The 22564-nt window shown below is 52.8% G+C and overlaps 1 protein-coding gene across 1 annotated transcript in view; it reads right to left on the reverse strand.

The window, feature by feature from the left end:
* Positions 1-22564, reverse strand: part of CCDC33 (coiled-coil domain containing 33) — a 101380-nt gene that overhangs the window by 24220 nt on the left and 54596 nt on the right. The window contains 1 exon segment of the mRNA XM_063638761.1: positions 16782-16976. Within this exon segment, the coding sequence (XP_063494831.1) occupies positions 16782-16976 (195 nt within the window).

Consider the following 22564-nt stretch of genomic DNA (forward strand, 5'->3'; position numbering starts at 1 on the left):
CGCCAACAAGTGCAAATTAATTGAGCGAAGCCTGTGTACATAGGCGCTGTGAACAGGCAGGCTGATGGCTCAGGAGGGGTGGTGCGGAGGCAGGGCAGGGAGCAGGGAGAAGCTGTAACGAGCACTTATCGATGTCTCGCTGGATCTGCAGCCGGTAGCACAATTATTGACAAAGCCTGTCTATAAATCTCCCAGCCATGTCTTCAGAAACCTTAATTACGGGCCCTCATTACCCTTCATACCTCTAGGCATGGGGGACCCTTCTGGGCTGGGTCAGCTGCTGACACTGCAGCTGGCCTGCCATGGACAAGCTGAACCCCTTCAAGGAGATGTGCCTAGCAGGGTGTCCAAGGGACGCAATTCAGGACCACGTGGCTCCGAGGAGCGAGCAGAGGCTCAGCCTCTAGGCAAGGGCAAGGGGGTGAAAGGGACTTTGGAACCAAGGGGAACATAAACTGGGTTTACTTTCTAGTTTTGCCAGTCATTCTGGACTCTGATGAGCACCTTCCCTCTCTGAGCCTCAGTTTCCTCATCTGTACAACGAGGAGAGGGCTGTGGTGAAGATTACGTGAGCAAGGTCTGTCTGGTGTTGAGCACAGTGCCTGGCATGTGCTGTGTGAGTAACATCTGTCCCTTTCATCTCTTCTCGGTCACTGTCTGAAGCTACCAAGAAAGAAAAGCGGCCCCTGGTGGCCGGGAGCTGGCGGCCACAGCTGGACCCTGGTGTCATTCACAACATCATACCAGGCCACTCTCTGACCACTCTGTAACGTGTGTGAACACAGATAAAACGTAGTCATTGTCCAAACCACAAAAATGACCAAACTCCCTTTCCTGGCTAACATGAGTGACTGCTGCTTCTTTATTAGTGACCATCATTCCTGCCTTCTAGATGAGAACTCCTATGACACCGACTCTTAGAATGCTGATTCTAAGCCAGCCTTCTGATATCATATAACCCAGAGCAAAGCCTATTTCTTCAAACCCTTCCCCAAATCCCCTAACAGCAGCCTGAATCTGTGAAGTCCTTTCCAACACACTCTTTCCGGGATGCCCCACAACTCCCATGGTTGCATCCCCGTTACTACAACGAGTCAAGAAACCCACAATAGCTCCAACTTTGTTAAACTGCCTGTGTGTTCCTGGTCATCTTCAGCTGGAGGGGTTGAGATCCTATTAGAGCCTCGTCTCTTTAGATGACTGTGCTCTCCAGGCCTGAATCCTAGGCTCTCATTTTCACATTCTTCCCTCTCATTTTTGCGAAGCGTGTGCTCACTGTGTCCCATTTGTTGTCCTCACCCAGGCCAGGAGAGAACACACTTGGGTAGGGGGTGTGGAGGGGAGAGATACTGGGGGCACCTGCCACGTCTCTGCCTGGGGGAAGGAGCCCTGTCTGGACATTTGGGGCTCTTCGGGGATCCAAGGAGGCCTAGACCATCTTGAGCCTTGGGAGGGACCGTGGGTAGGGGAAGGGACTAGGGTGATGGGAGCTCAGTGTCACAGGGGAGCAGAAGGTAGGGTGAGACCACTCGTCCTGCCTCCAGGCCTGTGCTACAAGCCCCGTGCGCCCTGTCCAGGCAGATCACAGTCCTGCCTCCAGCCCAGGCCACAAGCCTCCTCCCCAGCCCTGTGCTGCGGAAAACCACCTCACTGCTGCCAGGCTCCAGGCCACCCCAGAGCTTCACAAAGTGCTTCAGCCATCAAAACCCCAGTAATCCCTGTGTTCAGCTTTGCCTCTTGAGGCTTGAGCCTCAAGGCAGTTGGTCCTTTCAGAGCCCGCACCTCCCCGGCTTGTCACCCAGCCTCTTTCCTCTCACGCCTCACTCTCCCCATCCCTGAGAGTCCCCAGTGGGAACCTTCTCTACAGCCTGCTCAGCCTTGCCCACTGCCCAGGTAATGGAAATTCAGGGCTCAGACCTCACAGATGCAGGTGGCAAGGAAGGGAGGGGGCTTCCTGGGGGCAGCACTCCCGCTGCCTGTAGGTACCCTCCCCGAAGGCTCTCTCAGGATGCCCCCCAGACCACCTCAGGCCCCTCAGAGTCAGTCTCAAAATTCAAATTCTTTTTTTTTTTTTTTTTTGAGATGGAGTCTTCTCTGTCACCCAGGCTAGAGTGCAGTGGCCTGATCTTGGCTCACTGCAACCTCTGTCTCCTGGGTTCAAGCTATTTTCCTGCTTCAGCCTCTCAAGTAGCTGGGACTACAGGCATGCACCACCACGCTCAACTGATTTTTGTATTTTTAGTAGAGACGGGGTTTCACCATGTAGGTTAGGATGGTCTCAATCTCTTGACCTTGTGATCTGCCCACCTCGGCCTTCCAAAGTGCTGGGATTACAGGCATGAGCCACTGTGCCCGGCCTCAGAATTCAAATTCTGACTAGCCAGACCTTCTGCACCAAGCACATCTCCAGTCCTGCCTCCTAAACATCTTCCCAGAGTTGTTTTTGTTTTTATTTTGTTTGAGTCAGGTTCTCACTCTGTCATCCAGGCTGGAGTGCAGTGGTGGGAACATGGCTCACTGCAGCCTCAACCTCTTAGGCTCAAGCAATTTTCCCACCTCAGTCTCCCAAGTAGCTAGGATTACAGGCACGTGTCACCATGCTTGGTTAATTTTTAAAAAATTTTTGTGGAGATGGTGTCTCGCTATGTTACCTAGGCTGGTCTCAAGCTCCTGGTCTCAAGTGATCCGCCTGCCTCACCCTCCCAAAGTGCTGGGATTACAGGTGTGAACCACTGTGCCAGCTTCCCTCAGAGTTTTTAAGTTCCCTTCATACTTAAAGTCCAGGCTGTTCTGTTGAGATGGCTGGTAGAGGACTTGGGGGGTCTGGAATGGGTGGGGCACAGATCTATTTGTAGTGGATAAATAGATTCCCTGAGGGAATGGCCAATAGTGGTGTAAGATGTGGGTCTTGGAGGGACCGAGAGAGATGGAATCTTGTTCCCAGACCCTCTGCACTCTCCTACACTGTGTTCTTCACTCCCCACTGTGGAAAAAAAGGTGCCAGAAGCTCTTCATGGCTCACAGAGCCACTCCAGGCACTGTGAGGTTTTCACAGCCAGCCTGGGGGTAAGGGCTAGCACTGTCCCCCTTTCCCAGCTAAAGAGACTGAGGTTCCTATAGGTGCTGGCCGGGAGCTGAGTAGGAGGCAAACACCTCTGTGATCCAGACCACCCCTGGGCCACCAAGCTGCTCAGGAAGGGGCATTCTATGCATTCAGTGGGAACACACTTACTGAGCACCCACTGCATGCCAGGCACCTGGAGTGGAGGTGGGGCAGGGGTACAAAGTGGAGTGAGCCGGGAGCACAGGCCTGGAGCTGGGAGGAGGCACCACTGCCACTGAGCATGGGTAGAATATTTTGGGTTCAGGTAAAGGCTTGAGGCAGGGGCTTCAGAAGCCCCAGCGCCCATCAGGCTGAGGGGCTCCTGCTGCAGGCGAGGGAACTGTGCACGGGTTCAGGGCAGGGGGTAGCATGTCTAGATTTGGGCTTGGGACAGGTCACCTGGTGGCTGTGTCCTAGGAGGAGGGAGGCTGAGGTGGGCAGGAGGGCCCCATCTGGACGGTCAGCTCCCAGATCCTGAGCCAGCTCTCTGAGTGAGCCCACTGGCCCTCCACAGGAGCCCCCCACCCACATACAGGAGAAGGCAGGAGGGTGGGGTCTTCATCTTGGCCTCCACAGGACCCTCCCTACCAGCGTGGCAGCTCCCTACTGAATGGCTCCCTACCCAGCCTGAGGAGGAAGAGTGAGATGCCTCCAGTCCCAAACTAGTCCTCTGAGAGGGTCCAGCTGTCATTGCCCTTCTTGGCCCTTCCAAATCCCTGAGCCCCTCCGCAGCTCAACCCCAGGGTCCACCCCGTGGAGGTAGATTTGCATATCTGAGAGTGAAAAAAATTCTGCTGCAGAGGCTCAGTGCCACCAGAGATGCTGAGCCCCCTTTTGTCTGTTTGAGTAAGAGCTGGCTAAAGGCTGAAGGATAATTAGTCCCCCGTGGGCAACGCTGTCCCCCCTCCTTGAAGATTTAAAGGCGCAGCCCACATGCTCAAGCCACTCGGGTCTCAGCCCCTTCCCCCACAGGCCCTCCCCGCCCCCTCGACTCCGCCCTAAGGAGGGGACGGCAGCTCTGGCAGGAGCCGATGAATGAGTATTTTATCTGATTAAACTGGGAGTGAACTGGCTGGTCTCTATTATCTGCGGACTTGATTGGATATTTAGCACCAAATGTGTGTGTGTGTGTGTGTGTGTGTCTGCACACATGGACTGGGCTTTTCTAGTCCGTGTGTTAGGAGGAAATTGGATTGTACTGAAAAACATTTAATCTGAACTCAGGAGTGCACCCTGGTAGAGTCACCAAGCGAGTGGTGAAGGTTGGGGGAGGGACAGTTCTGCCTTTAGCCCTGGACAAGAGGGGCTGCAGCCCTGGGCCCCGTGGGTTGAAAGGTCCTGCTTTGGCCCTCTTCGGGGTACAATCCTTCCCATCGGGTGAGGAGTTGGTGGTCCCAAGGGGGACGTGCCCACCCAGAGCCTGTGCCCGCTTTAGACCTCACCCTGGGTAACTGGGATCCTAGCACTCCCCTGCTTCCAGGGCCTGTCCTCCTGAAGGTGGCAGTATACCCTTATGCACTCGAAAGAGCCCGCGAAGTCTCATAGGTGTGGGACTGAAATTGAGCTGTGTGAGAAGAAAAGGGGGCGGATGGGGTTGAGGGGTGGGGACCTGGGAGTGGCTCTCCCCACGCTGCCAGGGGCCAGTGTGGAAGCTGAGAATTCTTTGAGGTTGTTCATAAGGTATATTTATCGAGGTAGAGGAATGAAACATATTTAGGAGTTTGCTAGCTTCTGCTTGATTTATATTTTGATTACCTGGGGTTTGGACATATGGTATGTAGGCCTTGCTTGTACTCTCAAATGTTCCAGGTGGGCCTCGGTGGGGGGGCCTGCAGCCACAGAGCTTGTCTTGGTGTTTACTAGGAAACTGAGGCAGCTCTTCCTCCAGGATAGGCTGGGAAGATGGTGAGTCAAGCTCACCAGGCTCCTGACTTCCGAGTCACCAGGCTCCGCCAAGGCTCAGGCACTGGGCTGGAGACCCCCGACATGTGTTGGACCAAGACTCCCCCTCGGTCTTGTCTGGTGGCCCTGGGAGGGTTATTGTGCTATCAGCAGGTTCCTCTCCTATAAAGTGGGGATGATAATTGTATGTTCCTTTTCAGGCTGGAGGGAGGATTACATGAGATTATGACCAAAGTTCTGGGTGCAGAGTAAGAGCTCAGTGAATCTTGATGGGAACACTGAGTGTTATTAAAATGAGTGCTAAGGTTGGGCTGGTGCTTGCAGAGTGCAGAAGGGACCAGCCCCATTTCCCAGGTTAGCAACTCTTTCTCTCAGTTGCTCCTGGTTCTATAGTGTACCTCACCCTCATCAATCGATGATTCAAGCCCTCAGCAATTTATGGCCTCATCATCTTGGCTTTAGTTACCGAGAGCGCTCCACTCCTGCCTCGCCCACCCAGCATTTAATTAAGGATGGACAGCAAGACCCGGCAGCACCGGCCATCTCACTAAGGAGCAGCGCCAGGAGGCTGTCCTGCCTCTGCCTGCCTTGTTTGCTGGGCTGAAAGAGGAAATTGTCAAGACCAGGCTCCTCACTCCACAGGAGGGGAGACGGAGGCCCAGGAGGGGAGGGGTCAGTCAGGCTGACTCCTCAAGTAAGAACTGACTCCATGTCTCCTGATGCTCCTCCTGCCCAACACTCTCTCTGCAGTAAATTTTCTCTCTCTCTGGGTGGCCTCTGCCCGGAGTGACCTCGTTCTCATCTCCTCTGAGCCTGATCTTCTGAGTACTTAGGGCAGGCCCTGATTTGACCAGTCTACTACTCCACCCATCCCATCCGTTCTTTCCTCCACACCGCTAAGACTTTCTCATCCCTCACTGGAGGGAGGCATTCACTCCATTAATACAGACAGAGAAACTGAGGTCCAGACAGGGAAGGGACTAGCCCTGGGGCCCCACAGTGCCTTTTAGTGAGACCCCCAAGGCCAGGCCTGAAGAGACAGGCACACACACACTAACTAGTAATTCCCACTCAACAGATCAACAGATTCCTCTTGCAGGAACGAGAGGAATTTCATTTCCCTTCCACCAACAAACCAAAGATCTGTTATGGTTTCATGCTAACCGCCACTGATGCTTGGTTGGCTTTTCTCTCTTGCTTATCACAGTGACATCTGCAGACTACCCCGGCATTCTGTAGAAAGTGTGCGCTGCCTGGGGTGGGAGTGGATGGGGGTTAGGATTAGGTAGACCCCCTCTGTGCTCCCACAATCCCCTGAGGACCCTGAGCCCCAGTCCTGACCACATCTTCCTCCAGCCATTATTGATGTGTCTCCCTGCTGAATTGGGACTTCTTGAAGACAGGGACCCTTGTACGGAATTATCTTTATGTGACTGTCACGTATCTTGGAGGTGAACTTCTGGAGAGGGGGTCAGAGGGAGAGGCCTGGGTGAGTTGTGCTGCCTCCCATCATCCCCCTCAGTCTCAAGGGATCCCATGAACACAGTGACTATTAATAAGCCTCCTGCAAAATGCCAAAGTGGACGGCCCTTGACAGTTTCCAATGCATTGCCATCCACTCTCCTGTTAGTCCTCTGAAAAGCCTCAAGAGGCGGGGAGAGTATTTCCTCTACTTAACAATGAAGAGACAGGATCAGAGAGGTCGAGTGATTTTTTTCAAGGCCACACAGCTCTTGGGTGGTGGAAATGGGACTCATACCTACTGGGGCTGCACAAATGAGTAGAGGAATCTGTGGGGCGAGATAACCAGACTTGGCACAGAGTAGATGCTCAAAACCCCAGTCGAACAAATGAATGAATGCATGAATGAATGAGTAGGTGCATGTGCCAGAATACAAAGTCAACAGGGAAGGGAGAGACAGCTGGGGGTCTGAGGAGGTTGAGGGCACCAGACACTTTTGCTCCCTGTGCTCATGTGGCCCCTTCTTGGCTCTGGCAGCACCGCTTATCCTTGGGGTTTGAGTACTTCCCCCTTAGCCCCTGGGTGATGCTCCTTTTCATGCTGTCTCACTTCCCTTGGCCTTTGCAGACTTCTCCCCAGTTAGGCTGGGGGGCTTTCTCTATGGAAGCCTCCCCTCTCCAGGCCCACCCCTAATGTCTGTAGTGCCCAGTACAAGAACAGAAATGGAGGCTTCCAGCAAGTGCCCTCTGCAGACAGCCATCGCTTCTTGGGCCTCAGGGTGCACCCCTGCAAAAGTATTCAACCCTTAGAAGTGTAGATTTAAGCTTGCATAGTCCTCAGAAGCAGGTTCAGGCCAGGCGTGGTGGCTCACACCTGCAATCCCAGCACTTTGGGAGGGCGAGGCGGGTGGATCACTTGAGATCAGGAGTTTGAGACCAGCCTCGCCAACATGGTGAAACTTTGTCTCTACTAAAAACACAAAAGTTAGCCGGGCATGGTGGCGGGTGTCTGTAATCCCAGCTACTTGGGAGGCTGAAACAGAAGAATCACTTGAACCTGGGAGGTGGAGGTTGCAGTGAGTTGAGATCACACCATTGCACTACTCCTGCCTGGGTGACAGAGCAAGACTCTGTCTTTAAAAAAAAAAAAAAAAGGAAGAAGAAGAAGAAGCAGAAGCAGGTGTTCAGGCCCATTTGGGGGTCTTGGGTACCGACGGAGTGTTCTAGAAGTGTGGAACTTGGGATCTGGGGCACATTTACCTGGCCAGGTGGGGAGGGACAAGGCTGGAAGCGAGTGAGTGGGCCCTCTAAATCAGCTTAGGTACCTGGCCAAGTCGGTCAGGAAGACAGGCCCACCCGAGTGGCCCATAGCTTTGCCTGGCAGAGCAGCACCAGGCTCCCCACCAGCTCCAGGGCCGGGGGCTGGGGATGGGAGGCGAGGCGCCCACACACATGAGCGGGGCATGTGGAGTTGGGGAGGGGACTGGCCTGCAGGGGGCCTTGCTCAGCCGCTTGCACACACCAAGAGACAATAAATCGACAAACACTTAATCTCTCTGCAAATTGAAACGGAGCCGTAAATATCTGCTGCATCCCAGCAGCTGAGTTATGAGTCTCGTTTATTAATCTCTTTAGTCTCAGGTGATGGATGGAGGAGGAGAATGGCCCGCTGAGACTTGGAGGGATGGGGGAAGGAGGGAGGAGAAGTGGGTCAGGGGTCTGGGAACAGCCCTGCCGGAGAGAGGGTCAGAGGGAGAGGCCTGGGGGATTTTTGCTTCCTTTTTATTCTCAGCCTTGATTGCAGGGCCCCATGAACACAGTGACTATTAAGTCTCCTGCAAAGTGGACAGCCCTTTACAGTTTCCAACACACTGCCCCTCATTCTCTTGTTAATCCTCCCCATAGTCTCAAGAGGTGGACAGGATGACAGTATTCCCTTCACTTAACAATGAGGAGACAGGATCAGAGAGGTAGAGTGATTTATCCAAGGTCACACAGCTCCTGAGTGGTGGAGATGGAACACAAACCTGCAAGAGCTACGCAGTTGAGCGGAGGGGTCTGCAGAGGGAGGTAACAGACACATATGGGATGTGATCCTTATTTCTTCCTTTCTACCCTTCTCCTCTCCCTCCCTCCCTTCCTTGCTAAAATGCTTGGTAAGCACTGTGTGTGACTGTGTTTAGGAATTGGAGAGAAAAAGGTCAGAGTTGGGGGAGGGACAGGAAGGGGAGAAGAGCTGGTGAGTGTTCTCAGCCATGGTTCAGCTCTGTTGCCCTGTCTTAAGTATTTATTTGTAGGACCCCCTCCAGCCCCTGTCAGAATGTGGTGCTCCCAGCTCAGGGCCTGCAGGAGTGCAGGAGAGGAGCTGAGGAGGCCTGTGGCCCTGAGAAGCCTTCCTGCCTGTGGGGACCTGGGCCTGGGCAGGAGCTCGTGAGTGTGTGCTGCACAGAACAGGGCTGCTTGGAGAGGTGACTGGGAGAGAGGACAAACCCAGCAAATGGGGCAGTCACGCTGGGCAGCAGAGTCAGGGGCTACGAAGACTGAGGGGGGGGGTGCAGCAGCAGGAAGGCTGGGGTGGCCAGTGTTTTGAGAACGTGTCTTGTGGCTGGTGTGGGATGGCCTGAAGGGGACACTGAGTCAAGGGCGTCTGTTTGGAGGCCGTTGGGTGGGTCCTGGTTGGCTCTGCTCTCTTTGTCTCTGTCTCACTCCCTGTTTCTCTTGTAGTTCCTCAGCCTCTCTTGGTTCCAAAGGATCTGGGGCCTGGGTCCTCTTATACTCCCAGGCCCTGGGCGACCCTGCTCCCAGGCTGGGCTTGGTGCCTGAACTAGTGGCCCTGGGGGGCCTGCTTATTCCTGCTCCTGGGGGCCAATCCCAGGCTCTCAGGGCTTTGCAATGTCACCACCCTAGGCTGATGTTCCTGCTGCTTGTTGCCACCAACGTGGGCAGTGTGCAGGGGCGCTCCAAGTCCCTTCCCTGGTGACTGCTGCTGGCAGCCTCAAAAGACTCCTGCTCAGAGTTCATCACCTGCCACCAGGTGGTGCTGAGGAGTGGAGGCCGGGTCTGACTGCTGTCGGCCTCACCAGGCTACAGACCCCATCTTGGGTGTGGGTCTGGGGGCAGGACCAAGGCTCCAGCCACGGTGAAGGAGCCTTAGGGCACTCAGGAACATCTGCTCCAACCTCCTGTGCTGTCAGAGGCAGGAACTGGGGCCCAGAGAGGGGAAGGAAGTTCAAGGTCACTTGCAGGAGCAGTGGGAGCACTATGAGTGCAGGGACAGCACGGAGCTGGGCCAGACTGGGCAGGAGGAGTGTGCCCTGTGGATGAGGGAGGCTGACAGGGTAGAGAGTGAGGAAACCACCAGTGGGGCAGACCTGGGGCAGGGGAGGTTTCTGTGCCATGTAGGGTGGTCCCCATCCAGGTTTGCCTAGGACTGTCTTGGTTTAAGCACTGAATACCTCATAGTCTGGAAACCCCTCAGTCCTGGACAGGCAGGGATGGGTGGTCACCGCAGGGCCATGCCAACCGGAAAGAAAGGACCAGGCTCAGGGTGTCTCTGCTACACGGCCAGCTGCCCTTTCTGGGGGGCCTCACCTCTCCCATCTGGTCCTGAGGGGCAGGTAGGGTAGGGTAAGCAGCATGCTGAGATGGAGAAACCAAGGCACATGGTCACCCAGCGTCCCCAGAGCACCTCTCCGCCTGCCTGCGAGGAAAGGGGTCCCTGTGCTGGGAGGCTTGCCTTTCTGAGGACGGAGCCCACCTCTGGCACACTGGGACTTGGGAGAAGCCACAGCTTCCCTGGTCCTCCTTCCTCTCTGCACTCATGACCTGGGGCTGTCTCCGCTGAAGTCAACCTACACCTCCGGAGCAGGGTAAGTGGGGTGGGGACAGCTGGGGAAGGGAATTTAGAGAAACTGAGGGATTAAGGCTGAATCATTCTAGGGTCCAGCAGACTCAAGAAAGGAAGAGAAACAAAAGCGGTATGCTCAGAGGGGGCGGGGATGTGGAGGAGACAGGTGGAGGGAGGGGGAAAGGCTTTCAAAGACAGAATGAAAGAAATGAGTTATTCCAGTGTGAGGAGGTTGGAAAAACTCCACTGAATCTTTTAACAACCCTTGTCAATTATTCATCTCCTGGTATGAGGGCCCTCTGGTCTGCCACAAATCTCCTCTGAGCAAGGCAGAAGGAGAGAGAGAAACAGGAGGCAGAGAGAGAGAGAGAAGGAGAGACAGGTGGAGAGAGAGAGGGGGGAGGGAGAAAAAGAGAGAGAGAGAGAGAGAGCAACAGCAGGAGAGACAGGGAAAGAGACAGGAAGAGGAGGGAAGCAACCCTGTGCTTGAATTTCTGTGCTGGAAACAACACTGAATACACACTTCTTGCATAGTAAATGAGCACATCTGCCTTTCTTTATCCAAAGCATAGCCTGCCTCTTCCAGGAAGACTTCCTTGCCTGCCTCTCCCCCTATCCACCACCTCCCCAACTCTCTCTCATTCACTGAGGGCTCACTAGGTGTGTCCAGGAGTGCTGGGTAAGTGTGGCAGTTAAAAAGCTACATTGTTCCAACCATGCCCCTCCTTTGCCTGTTCATCCCCCACCAAATATTTACTGTGTGCGTACTCTGTGCCACTAATCGTCTCCCTGGGTATGGCTTGCTCCTGTCCACTGGGGAATTCTCAGAGCTGAGGTCCTTGGCCTCTTTGTCCCCATGTCCCTGCCCCAGCTGGACACAGGGCTGGGCACATGGCAGGGTGGAGAGTTCTGGTTTTCTGACAGGCTGGAGGAATGGGGAGTCCAGGCACACACTAGGTATTTCAGAAGCCCTTTGTGGTGGAAGTCGGTCCATCCAGAGGTGGCATGGAGCCCCCTCGCCTTACCTGCTCCCCTCCTGGCATCGGGAGACATGGCCTGGCTCCGTGTGAGGTGGGCTCAGGGTGCCCAGAGTAGAGGGCAGATGCTCGCAGGTTGTTGACTATTTGGAGAGTTGCCATGTTCAGGATGAACCTTAACACCTCACTCTTCATACTCACTTAAAGGCTTACCTCTTCCCAATGGCTTCCTGAGCTGCTCAGAAGGGAGACAAGGCTTCCTCTACCTCTGCCTGAGGCCCTACACTCGACCCAAGACCATACCCATGGGACCTTGACCTTGGTGGGCCCACCCAGGACCAGAGTTTTGCACCATGTTGACCAAATGGAACTTGAAAGGCCTGCATCAAAACTAAGTGTTCCAAGGTGAGAAGAAATGGTTGGGTTGCAGCTTGGGAATGAGGTAGATCAAGGGCACATCCAGGGGCAGGGAGTCGCAGTGGGCTTAGTGAGCCATGGGGATGGGACAGGCAGGGCCAGGGGCAGCAGGCAGCATCGCACAGAGAGGCATAGACCTCCTCTTCTCCACTCTCATCTATTCCCAAGGTGCTTTTCTCTCCAGAAAATGTTCAATTTCCTATTAAGCTGAAGCAGGATCTGAAGGGAATCAGAGATAAAATTGTTTTTCGGGCTCTGGGGAATGCATGATGAGACTGGATATAGACAAACACACTCCGGAAATCAGAGGAGGCCAAGAGGCTCAGCCGGAGACAACGGCCCAGCATGAGGGAGGCGGTTCTTCATTTGACTACAACACAACCACTGCCATGTCGCTGGCACCTGCTGCTCCAGCCCTGGGACCTGCTGACGGCCACCGCTCCCTGGCCGCATGTCCAGGAGCCACACACACTGTGACCGTGCCATTGCTACTCAGTTGTGTCCCAGTGCTACTACTCTATACGTCTGCCCATGTCTTCCACACTGTGCTCCGTACTCATTCCTATGATTGCGCCCTCCTGCAGTGCAGGGCTGTGTGACATGATTCTACGGCTTGGGTCTATTGTTATGCAACGACACTCCACTGCTCCACGGCCACGTTCGATTGCTTGTCACTGTGCCTCATGGTCGCTTGAGTTCATCCATTGCTATGTAATTTTGTTTGGTTGCTATGGAACAGTGACCCATTGCTACACAGCTAGGCTACCTGTGCTTGTCATGGAGCCGTACACTGTTGCTACCCACCCACGTTCTATTGCCTGTAACTGGGATCTACCGGCCACGTGAACATGTGTGTCTGGGTCCTGCCATGATCCTTCTGGGCCCTGGCCAGTGGGTAGGAGCTGGGGCTGGGGGCTGGGTCTCTAGGCCCCAACTAGGGCAAAGTGTCAGAGGTAGAAATAGCCAGCCTGGTAAATCTGAGGAGACTGAGAGAGTGCGAGCGAGAAGGCGAGTGAGAGAGGCAGTGAGAGAGAGAAATGATGAGTTGGGGGACTGAACCAGGGGTGAGAGGATAAACAAGGACGTAGCCAAGAGTCAGGAATAAGGAGGGACGGGGTGCCTGGAACAGAGTGGGATGGATAAGGGAGAGGGGCATACCCACTGCCCTGGATACTCTGTGAGTCTCTGGGGAACCCGATGGTGCCAGGTCGACTGAGCATGCAGGCCTTTGTAGCGTCCAGTATTTCCTTGGCTGGATGAAAGGCGGCATGAGATTGCCATGTCAGGAAGCCTTGGGCAGGCCCATTCCTGCCCATCCCTGGGCCACCTCATTGCCACCCTTTGTAAAACGAGAGGATCAGTCTAGATACTTTCTAAGGTTCTTTCTAATTCTCTTGCTGTCTAGCCAGGGGTTCTATTCCATTGCCCAACAAGCATTCACCAGCATCTGTCTTGGACCAGGCCTGTCCAGTGCTCTGGAGCCCAGAGGTGAGTAAGTCAGTGTGTTCTTTAGTTCGAGGGCTGGATGGTGGTGGCTGAGTGGCCCTAACCCGATAGCAAACCGGGGCTAGCAGCCAGTCCTTAAGGCCTCACCAGGTGTCCAGCAAGAGGGAGGGTAGAGGGACCAGAAACACTCTCTCTGGGTGAATGAGCCACTGATGGGAGTGCTGGGGGTGATGCCCAGGGTGGGCATGCTTGAGTGAGTTCTCCGTCAAGACCCAGCTCACAACACCTCTGCAGTCTGTGGGTACGGGGTATCACTCAGAGCCTCCCAGAATCCCAGCCTAGCATGCTCAGGTTGCTTCTTTCCCCACACCTCTGTCTCTCACAATGGTTACCATTGCTCAAAAACACCTCCTCCTGGCTGGGCATGGTGGCTCACGTCTGTAATCTCAGCACTTTGGGAGGCTGAGGCAGGTAGATCACCTGAGGCTGGGAGTTCGAGACCAGCCTGACCAATATGGAGAAGCCCCGTCTCTACTGAAAATACAGGGCGGGTGCCGTGGCTCACGCCTGTAATCCCAGCACTTTGGGAGGCCAAGGGGGGCAGATCACAAGGTGAAGAGATAGAGACCATCCTGGCCAACATGGTGAAACCCTGTCTCTACTAAAAATACAAAAATTAGCCGGGCATGGTGGTGCCCGCCTGTAATCCCAGCTACTCAAGAGGCTGAGGAAGAAGAATCACTTGAACCTGGGAGGCGGAGTTTGCAATGAGCTGAGATTGTACCACTGCACTCCAGCCTGGTGACAGAGTGAGACTCAGTCTCAAAAAAAAAAAAAAAAAAAAAAAAAAGCAAAATTAGCAGCCAGGGTGTTGCATGCCTGTAATCCCAGCTACTCGGGAGACTGAGGCAGGAGAATCTCTTGAACCCGGGAGGCAGAGGTTGTGGTGAGCTGAGATCGCACCATTGCACTCCAGCCTGGACAACCAGAGCGAAACTCCATCTCAAAAACAAACAAACAAACAAAGAAGCCAAAAAACACTTCCTCCTAATGGCTAACCTTGACTTCTCAAGCTGCAGTCTGGTCCCATCTCTTTTGGTTTAATTCTTAAGAGAAAATCAAGACTGGCCCGCTACCCATGTTATTCTAATATTCTTTCAGATGTTGAAAACATTGTTTATATTGCCCACCCCTCAGATTCATTCTATATTTAAAGGCCATTTCTTCCTCGACTCTATTTTCCCCTCTCTGCTCCTCCTCCACCATCATCATCACCATCATCACCATCATCATCACCATCATCATCACCATCATCATCAAGTTTTGTAAGTACAGTGCAGACTCCAACCCAACCCACCCCAGCAATTTGTGTCTCACTTCCCACAAACAAATCCATGGTATTAAGACATCTGTATCTGGTTTCTCTCAAATAATACAGACTCTCAGACCTAATGACCTCAGTTCAGACTTTGGATGCTTTACCTAGCAGACTCCAAACGAAGGACTCCCTGCCATGCCCAGTACTAGGAGTGGGGCTGGGTACTTCCCCCTCCTTGGTTGTGCTATGTCAGTGCCCAAGTGGCTGATGTGAGTGGCTTGTCCAGCCAGGAGGTGCTTGAGGTTCCTGCTCCCAGAGGTCGTGTGAGTCAGGGGCTGAGGTCTGCATCCTTGAGGGAAGGTGGAGGCTTAGCTTGTGGAGGGCAGAGGGTTGGCTGGTTGGCCCCCCCTGGGCAGCTGAGCAGGAGAGGTTGCTCTGAGCCCTCCACAGGGCTGAGACCAGAGAGGGATGCCTTCTTTCTCCTCCCTTCCCGTGTGCCTTTCCCTGTGACAGCACCTTCCCTTTTCTTTCTTTCCTGGCCTGTTTTTTCTTTTATTTTGTTTTTCTCTTGAGACAGGGTCTCGCTCTGTCACCCAGGCTGGAGTACAGTGGCACGGTCATAGCTCATTGCAACCTCGACCTCCCAGGCTCAAGTGATCCTCCTGCCTCAGGTTCCTGAGTAGCTGAGACTACAGACATCACCAACATGTCCAGCTAATTTTTTGAATTTTTTTGTAGAGACAGTATCTCACTATGTTGCCAGGGCTGGTCTCAAACTTCTGGGCTCAAGCGATCCTCCCACCTCGGCCTGCCCAAGTGGTGAGATTACAGATGCAGGCCATGCACCTGGCCTCTCTTTCCTTTACTACCTCTGCTTAGAGGCACAAGAAGGGGGAACCACGTGGCCAGGATGTGGAAAGGGCAGGAAGAAGTGGTTTATTCATGCTGCCCCAAATCTCCAAAGACAGAGTTTCTTTATTTTCAGTGCAGTTTATGGCTGAGCTGGATGTTGATCCCAAGGGCTGTTTCCCCAAGGGCCAGAGGTGACAGGAGGAAATGGTAAAGATGGCCCATGAGTGCTGTGGTGCCTAAGCAGGACGGCCCTGTTCCAGGAGGGGCAGGGGTGCTCATGTGGAAGAACCCTGGGCATGCCCAGCAGACAGCCAGCCTTCCTATTTGTCCAATGGGACATGTTCCAGAAAGGTGCAGAAGTGCCAGGGGAAGATGAGGAGGCTGTTGGTGGAGGAGGTCAGGTCCTGGGAGGAGGATGGCTTGAACTTCCCTATGGACTGGTGGCCTTGTCTGGGGCCTTTTCTCAAGATCTTCCAGAGCAGCTTTCCCCATGGGACCCACTGTGGAAGAAGGGAGGAAGCCACTCAATAATTCAGCCACGGTTACTGGGTGGCACCTCCCTGGACTGTCTCTTTGGTAGCCCATTCTTTAGCTCTCTGCATCAAGGGCTGAAACCCAGCACTGACTCCTCAGCAAATTAGGATGTCACTTTGGCCACCTCCACCAGCCCTTCCTGAGCATCTGCTGAACCGGCAACAGGAAGACACAGCAGCTCCCATGATCAAGGACACAGACTCGTCACCAAAATTGGTGTCTTCTTTTATTATTATTATTATTTTTTGAGATGGAGTTTTGCTTTGTTGCCCAGGCTGGAGTGCAATGGCGCAATCTTGGCTCACTGCAACCTCCACCTCCTGGGTTCAAGTGATTCTCCTGCCTCAGCCTCCTGAGTAGCTGGAATTACAGCCATGCATCACCACACCCGGCTAATTTTGTATTTTTTTAGTAGAGACGAGGTTTCTCCATGTTGGTCAGGCTGGTCTCAAACTCCTGACCTCAGGTGATCCGCCCGCCTTGGCTTCCCAAAGAGCTGAGATTAAAGGCGTGAGCCACTGTGCCCAGCCGGTGTCCTCTTTTTTTGAGCCCCAGTTTCTCCTGTTACAAGCTAAAACGAATCTCTTAAAGGTGCTTCCCACTACCCAGTGGCCATGCACCTCAGGAAGTTCTGAGCTGATGTCTACACACGTAAATGGAACCCTGGCTTACAAGTATTGCGCGGGTTTGTTTTGAAAGAAATTACACGGGAGTTCCACTCAAAAGGTGAAGAGACCCTGCAAATGAAGAAGCCACAGCGCCCAGCAGTTTGACTTTGGGGTAACTCACATGCAGAGTGTGCCTAAGGGGAGGGAGGTCTACTGGCCACCTGAGGCATGAACCAGTCCTGCAGATGGCAGTCAAGTCCCCTTCCCATGGCCTCATCACTGCCCCAGCCCTTCCCACCTGGGGAGAGACACTTACTGTGTTGCGGGACATCTCAGGCACCAGAGGTTCCTCCTCTGCTTCCCACGGAGTGGACATGCTCAAGTCCATTGTGGAGCTCACTGTGTCCTTGGACCAGGACTCTTGGATGGTTCCCAGCTTCTCATCTAGAATCTTGGGGTCCAAGGTAGGAAAAGCCTTGCTGTTGTTTGGTGTCAACGAGTTTTCTGGTCTCTGAGAAGAGAAGGTGCAGAGAAACTTCAGGACAGGCCCCTTCTCTGTGCCCATCTACCATAAGCACACCTTCTACACCCCAAGCCTCTCCTCCTCATGGCTCAGGAGGCCCTGCATGGCTGGCCCGTGCACACCTCCTGCCATCTGCCCCTTGCTCACCAGGCCCCAAATACATGGCCCTTGCTGTTCCTCCAAGTCAAGCTCGCTCCTGCCTCAGGGCCTTGGCATTTGCTGTTCTCTTCCTGGAGGTCCTCAGGGATCCTTACGCGGCTGTCTCCTTCTTATCATTCAAGTCTCAGCCCAGATGTGATCTGCTCAGAAGGTCCCTACCCTTTGAGATAGAGACCCACTCTATCTAAAGTAATCCCACTTCCAATACACTCTCTATTCATTTATCCCATTTTACTGGGTTCATAGCACTTACTCTACCAGAAAATTTAAAAATGCATTTACTTCTTAACTGTACCTCCCTTCTGCAAATGCCCATGCTAGGATGTGAGTCCCATGTCAGCAAGGAACCTTGTCTATCCCTAGTGTCTGGCTCATTGTAGGCACTCAATACATTTTTGGTGGAAGAATAAATGAATTATGCCATCTCTGACACCCACACTTGGTGCAGTAACAACAGCTTCTAAAATCCTACACTCTTTTGACACCCTTTGCTATGTAGACCTATTTTCCATTTCATTTCCTCTATCATCCTTCAATCTTACCACCCATTAAGCAGAGAGTCTCTCCTGTCTGTATATTCTGATGACCCGTTGTCTCCCTCCATGTTCTTTTCCTGTTCTCCTCCTTCTCCCTTGGCAGGATTATCACTCTCATGTGTCTAAAGTCTGATGCCACTCAAATACCAGCACCCCCACCGCCCAAGGACGCCTTGATGTCTCAGCTTACACTGACTTGTAGGTTTTCTGGGTTCTTCTGGTCTAGCAGTTGGCTGTCTGTGCTTTCACGTTGCTCTCTAATTCCAGACTTGCCTGCTATTTTTGTTTTTCTTTTTTTTTTTCTTTTTCTTTTTCTTTTTTTTTTTTTTTTTTGAGACAGAGTCTCGCTGTCTCGCCCGGGCTGGAGTGCCATGATATCGGCTCACTGCAACCTCCACCTCCCGGGTTCAAGTAATTCTCCTGCCTTAGCCTCCTGAGTAGCTGGGACTACAGGCATCCGCCACCACAGCTGGCTAATTTTTTGTATTTTTAGTAGAGATGGGGTTTCACCATATTGGCCAGGCTGGTCTTGAACTCCTGACCTTGTGATCCACCCGCCTCGGCCTCCCATAGTGCTGGGATTACAGGCATGAGCCACTGTGCCTGGCTGCTATTTTTGTTTTTTTTTAATAAAATTTTAAGTTCCTTGGGCTTAGGGACATGTCTGTGCTCCCTTCGGGGAAGGGTTACTTTAAAGCCCTGTTGGAAATTCATGGTTATCTCTAAAACATACTCATTGTTCAAAGAATCATGCAGTCCTAGGGTTTTCAGGGACCTCAAAAGTGAGCCAGTTCCACTCTGCACCAGCTGTTGGAATCCTCTCTTGGCTGCATAGCAGACAAATTATTCCACTGTCTGGAGTCTTGTGCTAGAAATAAATAGAGCAATGGGCACACTGCCAACCAGTACAGATGCGCTCTGAGTTAGAGGTGCCCAGGTGTTTGACCCTGAACAACCAGAGAGGGAATGAGTGCAGGTGGGCCTCTTTTTAAGTGGTTCTTCTATAGGAAAGTCCATGCATACTAATTCAATGAATTGAGACAAGGACCCTTCACTTTACCACTGAAATTCTTTAAGTAATTATTCCTTTATGCCCCCTTCAAATGAAATTTGCTGTGCAGAAATTCATTAATGCAAAGACATTTCTGGCCGTGTCTATAGAGTAAGGGACAGTCACATAAGTACACAGAGGCATTTGGCTAAGTCTGGGCTCTATATCCCCCAACTCCCCATCAAATGGATGCAAAATAGACAATGCCAAAGAGAAGGCAGCTATAACAAGACTCTTGGAATGGGAAGAGTGGGACACTGGGGGACCCCGAGACTGACTTTGGCAGGCCACCTACTGCACTTCATGACCAAGACTCCTGGGCCTGTTTTGTCTGTGGGCATCAGGCCTGGCTCTCTCTCCCACCTGGTCCTCTCAGTAGCTATGGCTCACAGACGGCAGGCTTCACTTGGAGGCTCCCCACTGACATGAAGACACCCAGGGTAGCATCTGAGTCAGATGGTTTAGTGTTTTCTGGCCATGTGTTTTAGATAGGAAAAAGTACCACATCTGTCTCCTTCTCAGAACAGCTGAACACTAGATTGACTGCAGAGGAAGAGCTACAAAATGCATATTGGATGGATGGATGAATGGGTGGGTGGATGAATGGATGGATGAATGCAGGAGAGAATGAAGGAAAGCATAAATACAGGGCAAAGACCACCTTCCCATAGACCAGGTGGCCCCTGGGGCTGCGGAGAGATGCTGATTCAGGACCTATAATGACATTTCTGCTCATTTCCAGGCAGAAAGCCAATCTCCATGCCCTGGATTTCATAGACTGCCATCTAATCCAGTTAGGAGAGGAAGTAGAAGTAATGAAATCAAGGGAGAGGTCTCCAGAGGTGCCCCCATCAGTACTGAAAGCAGGGACAATTGCAAGGGAGTTCCCTCCCCCACAGCCTGTCTCCCTGACATCCACTCAGTGTGGCCCCAGCACCAGATGGGTCAATGCAATAACCCAGAGCTGACATTTACTGAGCCCCTGGTCAGAGCTGGGCACTCACCAGGTACTTTTATGTGGATTCTGAAATTTACCATGTATAATCCATTTAATTTCATCATAAAGTTAAAATAAAGGTGAGAACAACCCCTTAGTCCAGACCAGTGCCTTTACCCCATCAATCTCTTATGGGGTGAGGTGGGGGTGGGCTCTGGGAAGGAGGGCAGGCAAGGCAGAGTACCTATGGACTTTAGTGTATCCTGCCCATCCCTGCTCCAGCCACCCTTCCTGTAGTGCCTGCCAGGCTCAGTGATTCTGTCCTGCTCTACCCTGGGGCTGGCACTGGCCAGGATCTGCTCCCATGGCTGCTCCATGCCTGTACCTCCCCACCCTGCAGGTCTCTGCCCACCTTCCCATTCCCCTGTCCCATTCAACTTTGCCAGGATCCATCCTTGGCTGGGATTTGGAGGCAAGGTGGAGAGGTAACTTTTATAGTGAAATCTTTAGACCTTCAAACAGCACAGATCCTGCAGGGCACATCAGAGGGAGTTGCTTTTGTCATGTGAGGTGAGGGGCACCAAGAGACCCATCATGTCCAAATTCTCCCTAATAGTTCTCCTTCTTTAGGGTCAGCATTGCCTCTCCAGACTCCACAGCTTCAATCAGCTCACATTTGGGGAAGGAAATTATGTCCTCACCCCCTTGCTTCTCAAGGAAGGGAGCTTGTCTGAGACCATAGAGAGGGCCAGGCTGCTTGAGACTGTAGAAAGAGCCAACCCATAGGAGATGGTGAATCAGGGTGGAGGATGGGAAGAGCCTTGGAAACTAACTCCTCCCAAGACTAACTCCTCCTAATCAAGCCCAGCCTTGCCTCGCTCTCCTTTCCTCCAGGTAAGGTGGGGGCTGCTGGCATACCCCACAAGCCTACTTATTTGCTTCTGTATTTGACAAGCCTTGCCCTGCCTGCCGGGGCAGCTTGGGGCTGACAAGTGGCCCCTTTCCCTGTGGCTTCGTGGCTGCAGCACATCCTGGTTCATTAAGACTATAATTGGAGATTGACTTTGAAAGCTCAAAGAGATGCATGGCCACGCAGTAGCTCAGACCCAGCACTCAGCTCACTGCTCCCTGTGTTGTTGCAGCTGCCCACAGCACACGTGAGTGCCATGGTTGGGGAGAAAACACCCCTTCCTCACTCCTCCTAGCACTCACTGTTGCTAGCAGAGTTGGGTCTGTTGAGACAGACCAGGCCAATGGCATCACAGGCTTGAGGCTTCTTAGGTCACCTGTCTCCCTCCTCCCCACAACATCCTCTGCCTTCCTCCTACCCATTCCATCCCCTAGATCCCCAATCATGCAAAATGCAACAGTTCCAGCCTGCCCTGCAATTACAGACTAGCCAGGCTGCAGCTGCTGTCCTTGGTGCTGAAAGTGCCCGCCTTCCGGCCTGCCTGCCTCTCGCCCCGCCCTGAGCCTTCTTGCTGGAGCGCACATGCTCTTAATTCAATTAGCTGGCCCTGAACCCTCCCCAGGGGGCCTGAAGCGGAAACTGACAAATTCTGTTTAACAAAGACATTTGTCCCTCGCCCCGCCGGCTTTGGGCTCTGCCCGCCTGTATCCCGCTCATTAGGTATCTAACAAAGTGAGTCCCAAGAAATCTGCTTCCAATCGCTAGTAATTCAGGAGGCCTGATGCAATTTTCTCCCTGATAAGGGTGCCACTGGCAAGCGCCGTAATGAGCCCTGTGCAGCAGCTCCCCGATCAGTCACTGCTTTGTCATTTCCTGTGGCTGCAGTTGTAGGTTCTTATCTCTTCAGCTGTAGGCGAAGCTCAGACAACAGGCCCCTCCAAGAGGGCTTGCTGCCTCCCCTGCATATAGCGAGCCTCATTTATGGCATCCTGCGTGCTCTTGCAGCTGCAGTGGGATTTGAAGCTCCGAGTCTGTCTCCCAGCCAAGAAGGGCCCCAGTGTTAATTCTTGGTGGGGCCATGATTCATTTGCCAGAAAGTGGTGTTAGAGGGTTAATCCCAAAGCAAGTTGTGAGGCCAGAGGAGGGGAGCCACTGACAAGAATTTTTAAAAATTCTGTTGGGGATTTTAGTATGAAAGTCCTGCCTGTGGCTCAGTGGTTTGACTGTGGGCTCACTCTTGTTACCCTGAAACCTGGCTTTCTGAATTTAATTTTTTCCCTTGGGTTTCCCCTATTCTCATGCAGAGAGGGCTTTCCAACACGGATGAGATCACATCCTACTGCTGCTCCAAGACTTTTCTTAGTTTCCTACCACTTTATGATAAAGCCCTCACCCTGCACCCTAGCACCCAGGTCCTCTACAATCTAGACTTCGTCTAGCTTTCTAGTCTCATTGCCCATTACAGTTCCCATATGTCATGTGCTCCAGACACTGTCATGCCTTTGCACATGGGGGTCCCTTTGCCTGCAGCACCCTTGCTTTGCCAATTTCCAACCCACTATTTGGAACAGAGCTCAAACCATAACTTTCTGTGATGCTTCCCCTGACCTCTGCATACTCAATGCACCAATCTCAACCAGGACCCTTAGTAAGATGGATGGTAGTGATCTGTTGGGGTGCTTTACTGCTTGGCACAGGTTAGAAATCTAATAAATGGCTTTGGGAGGCCGAGGCAGGTGGATCATGAGGTCATGAGTTTGAGACCAGCCTGGCCAACATGGTGAAACCCCATCTCTACTTAAAATACAAAAATTAGCTGGGCGTGGTGGCGGGCACCTGTAAATCGCAGCTACTGGGGAGACTAAGGCAGGAGAATCGTTTGAACCCAGGAGGCAGAGGTTGAAGTGAGCCAAGATCATGCTATTGTGCTCCAGCGTGGGCAACAGGTCAGGACTCCATCTCAAAAAAAAAAAGAAAAGAAAA

This window comes from Symphalangus syndactylus, chromosome 5 (assembly GCF_028878055.3).
Source record: "Symphalangus syndactylus isolate Jambi chromosome 5, NHGRI_mSymSyn1-v2.1_pri, whole genome shotgun sequence".
Classification (NCBI taxonomy): Eukaryota; Metazoa; Chordata; class Mammalia; order Primates; family Hylobatidae; genus Symphalangus; species Symphalangus syndactylus.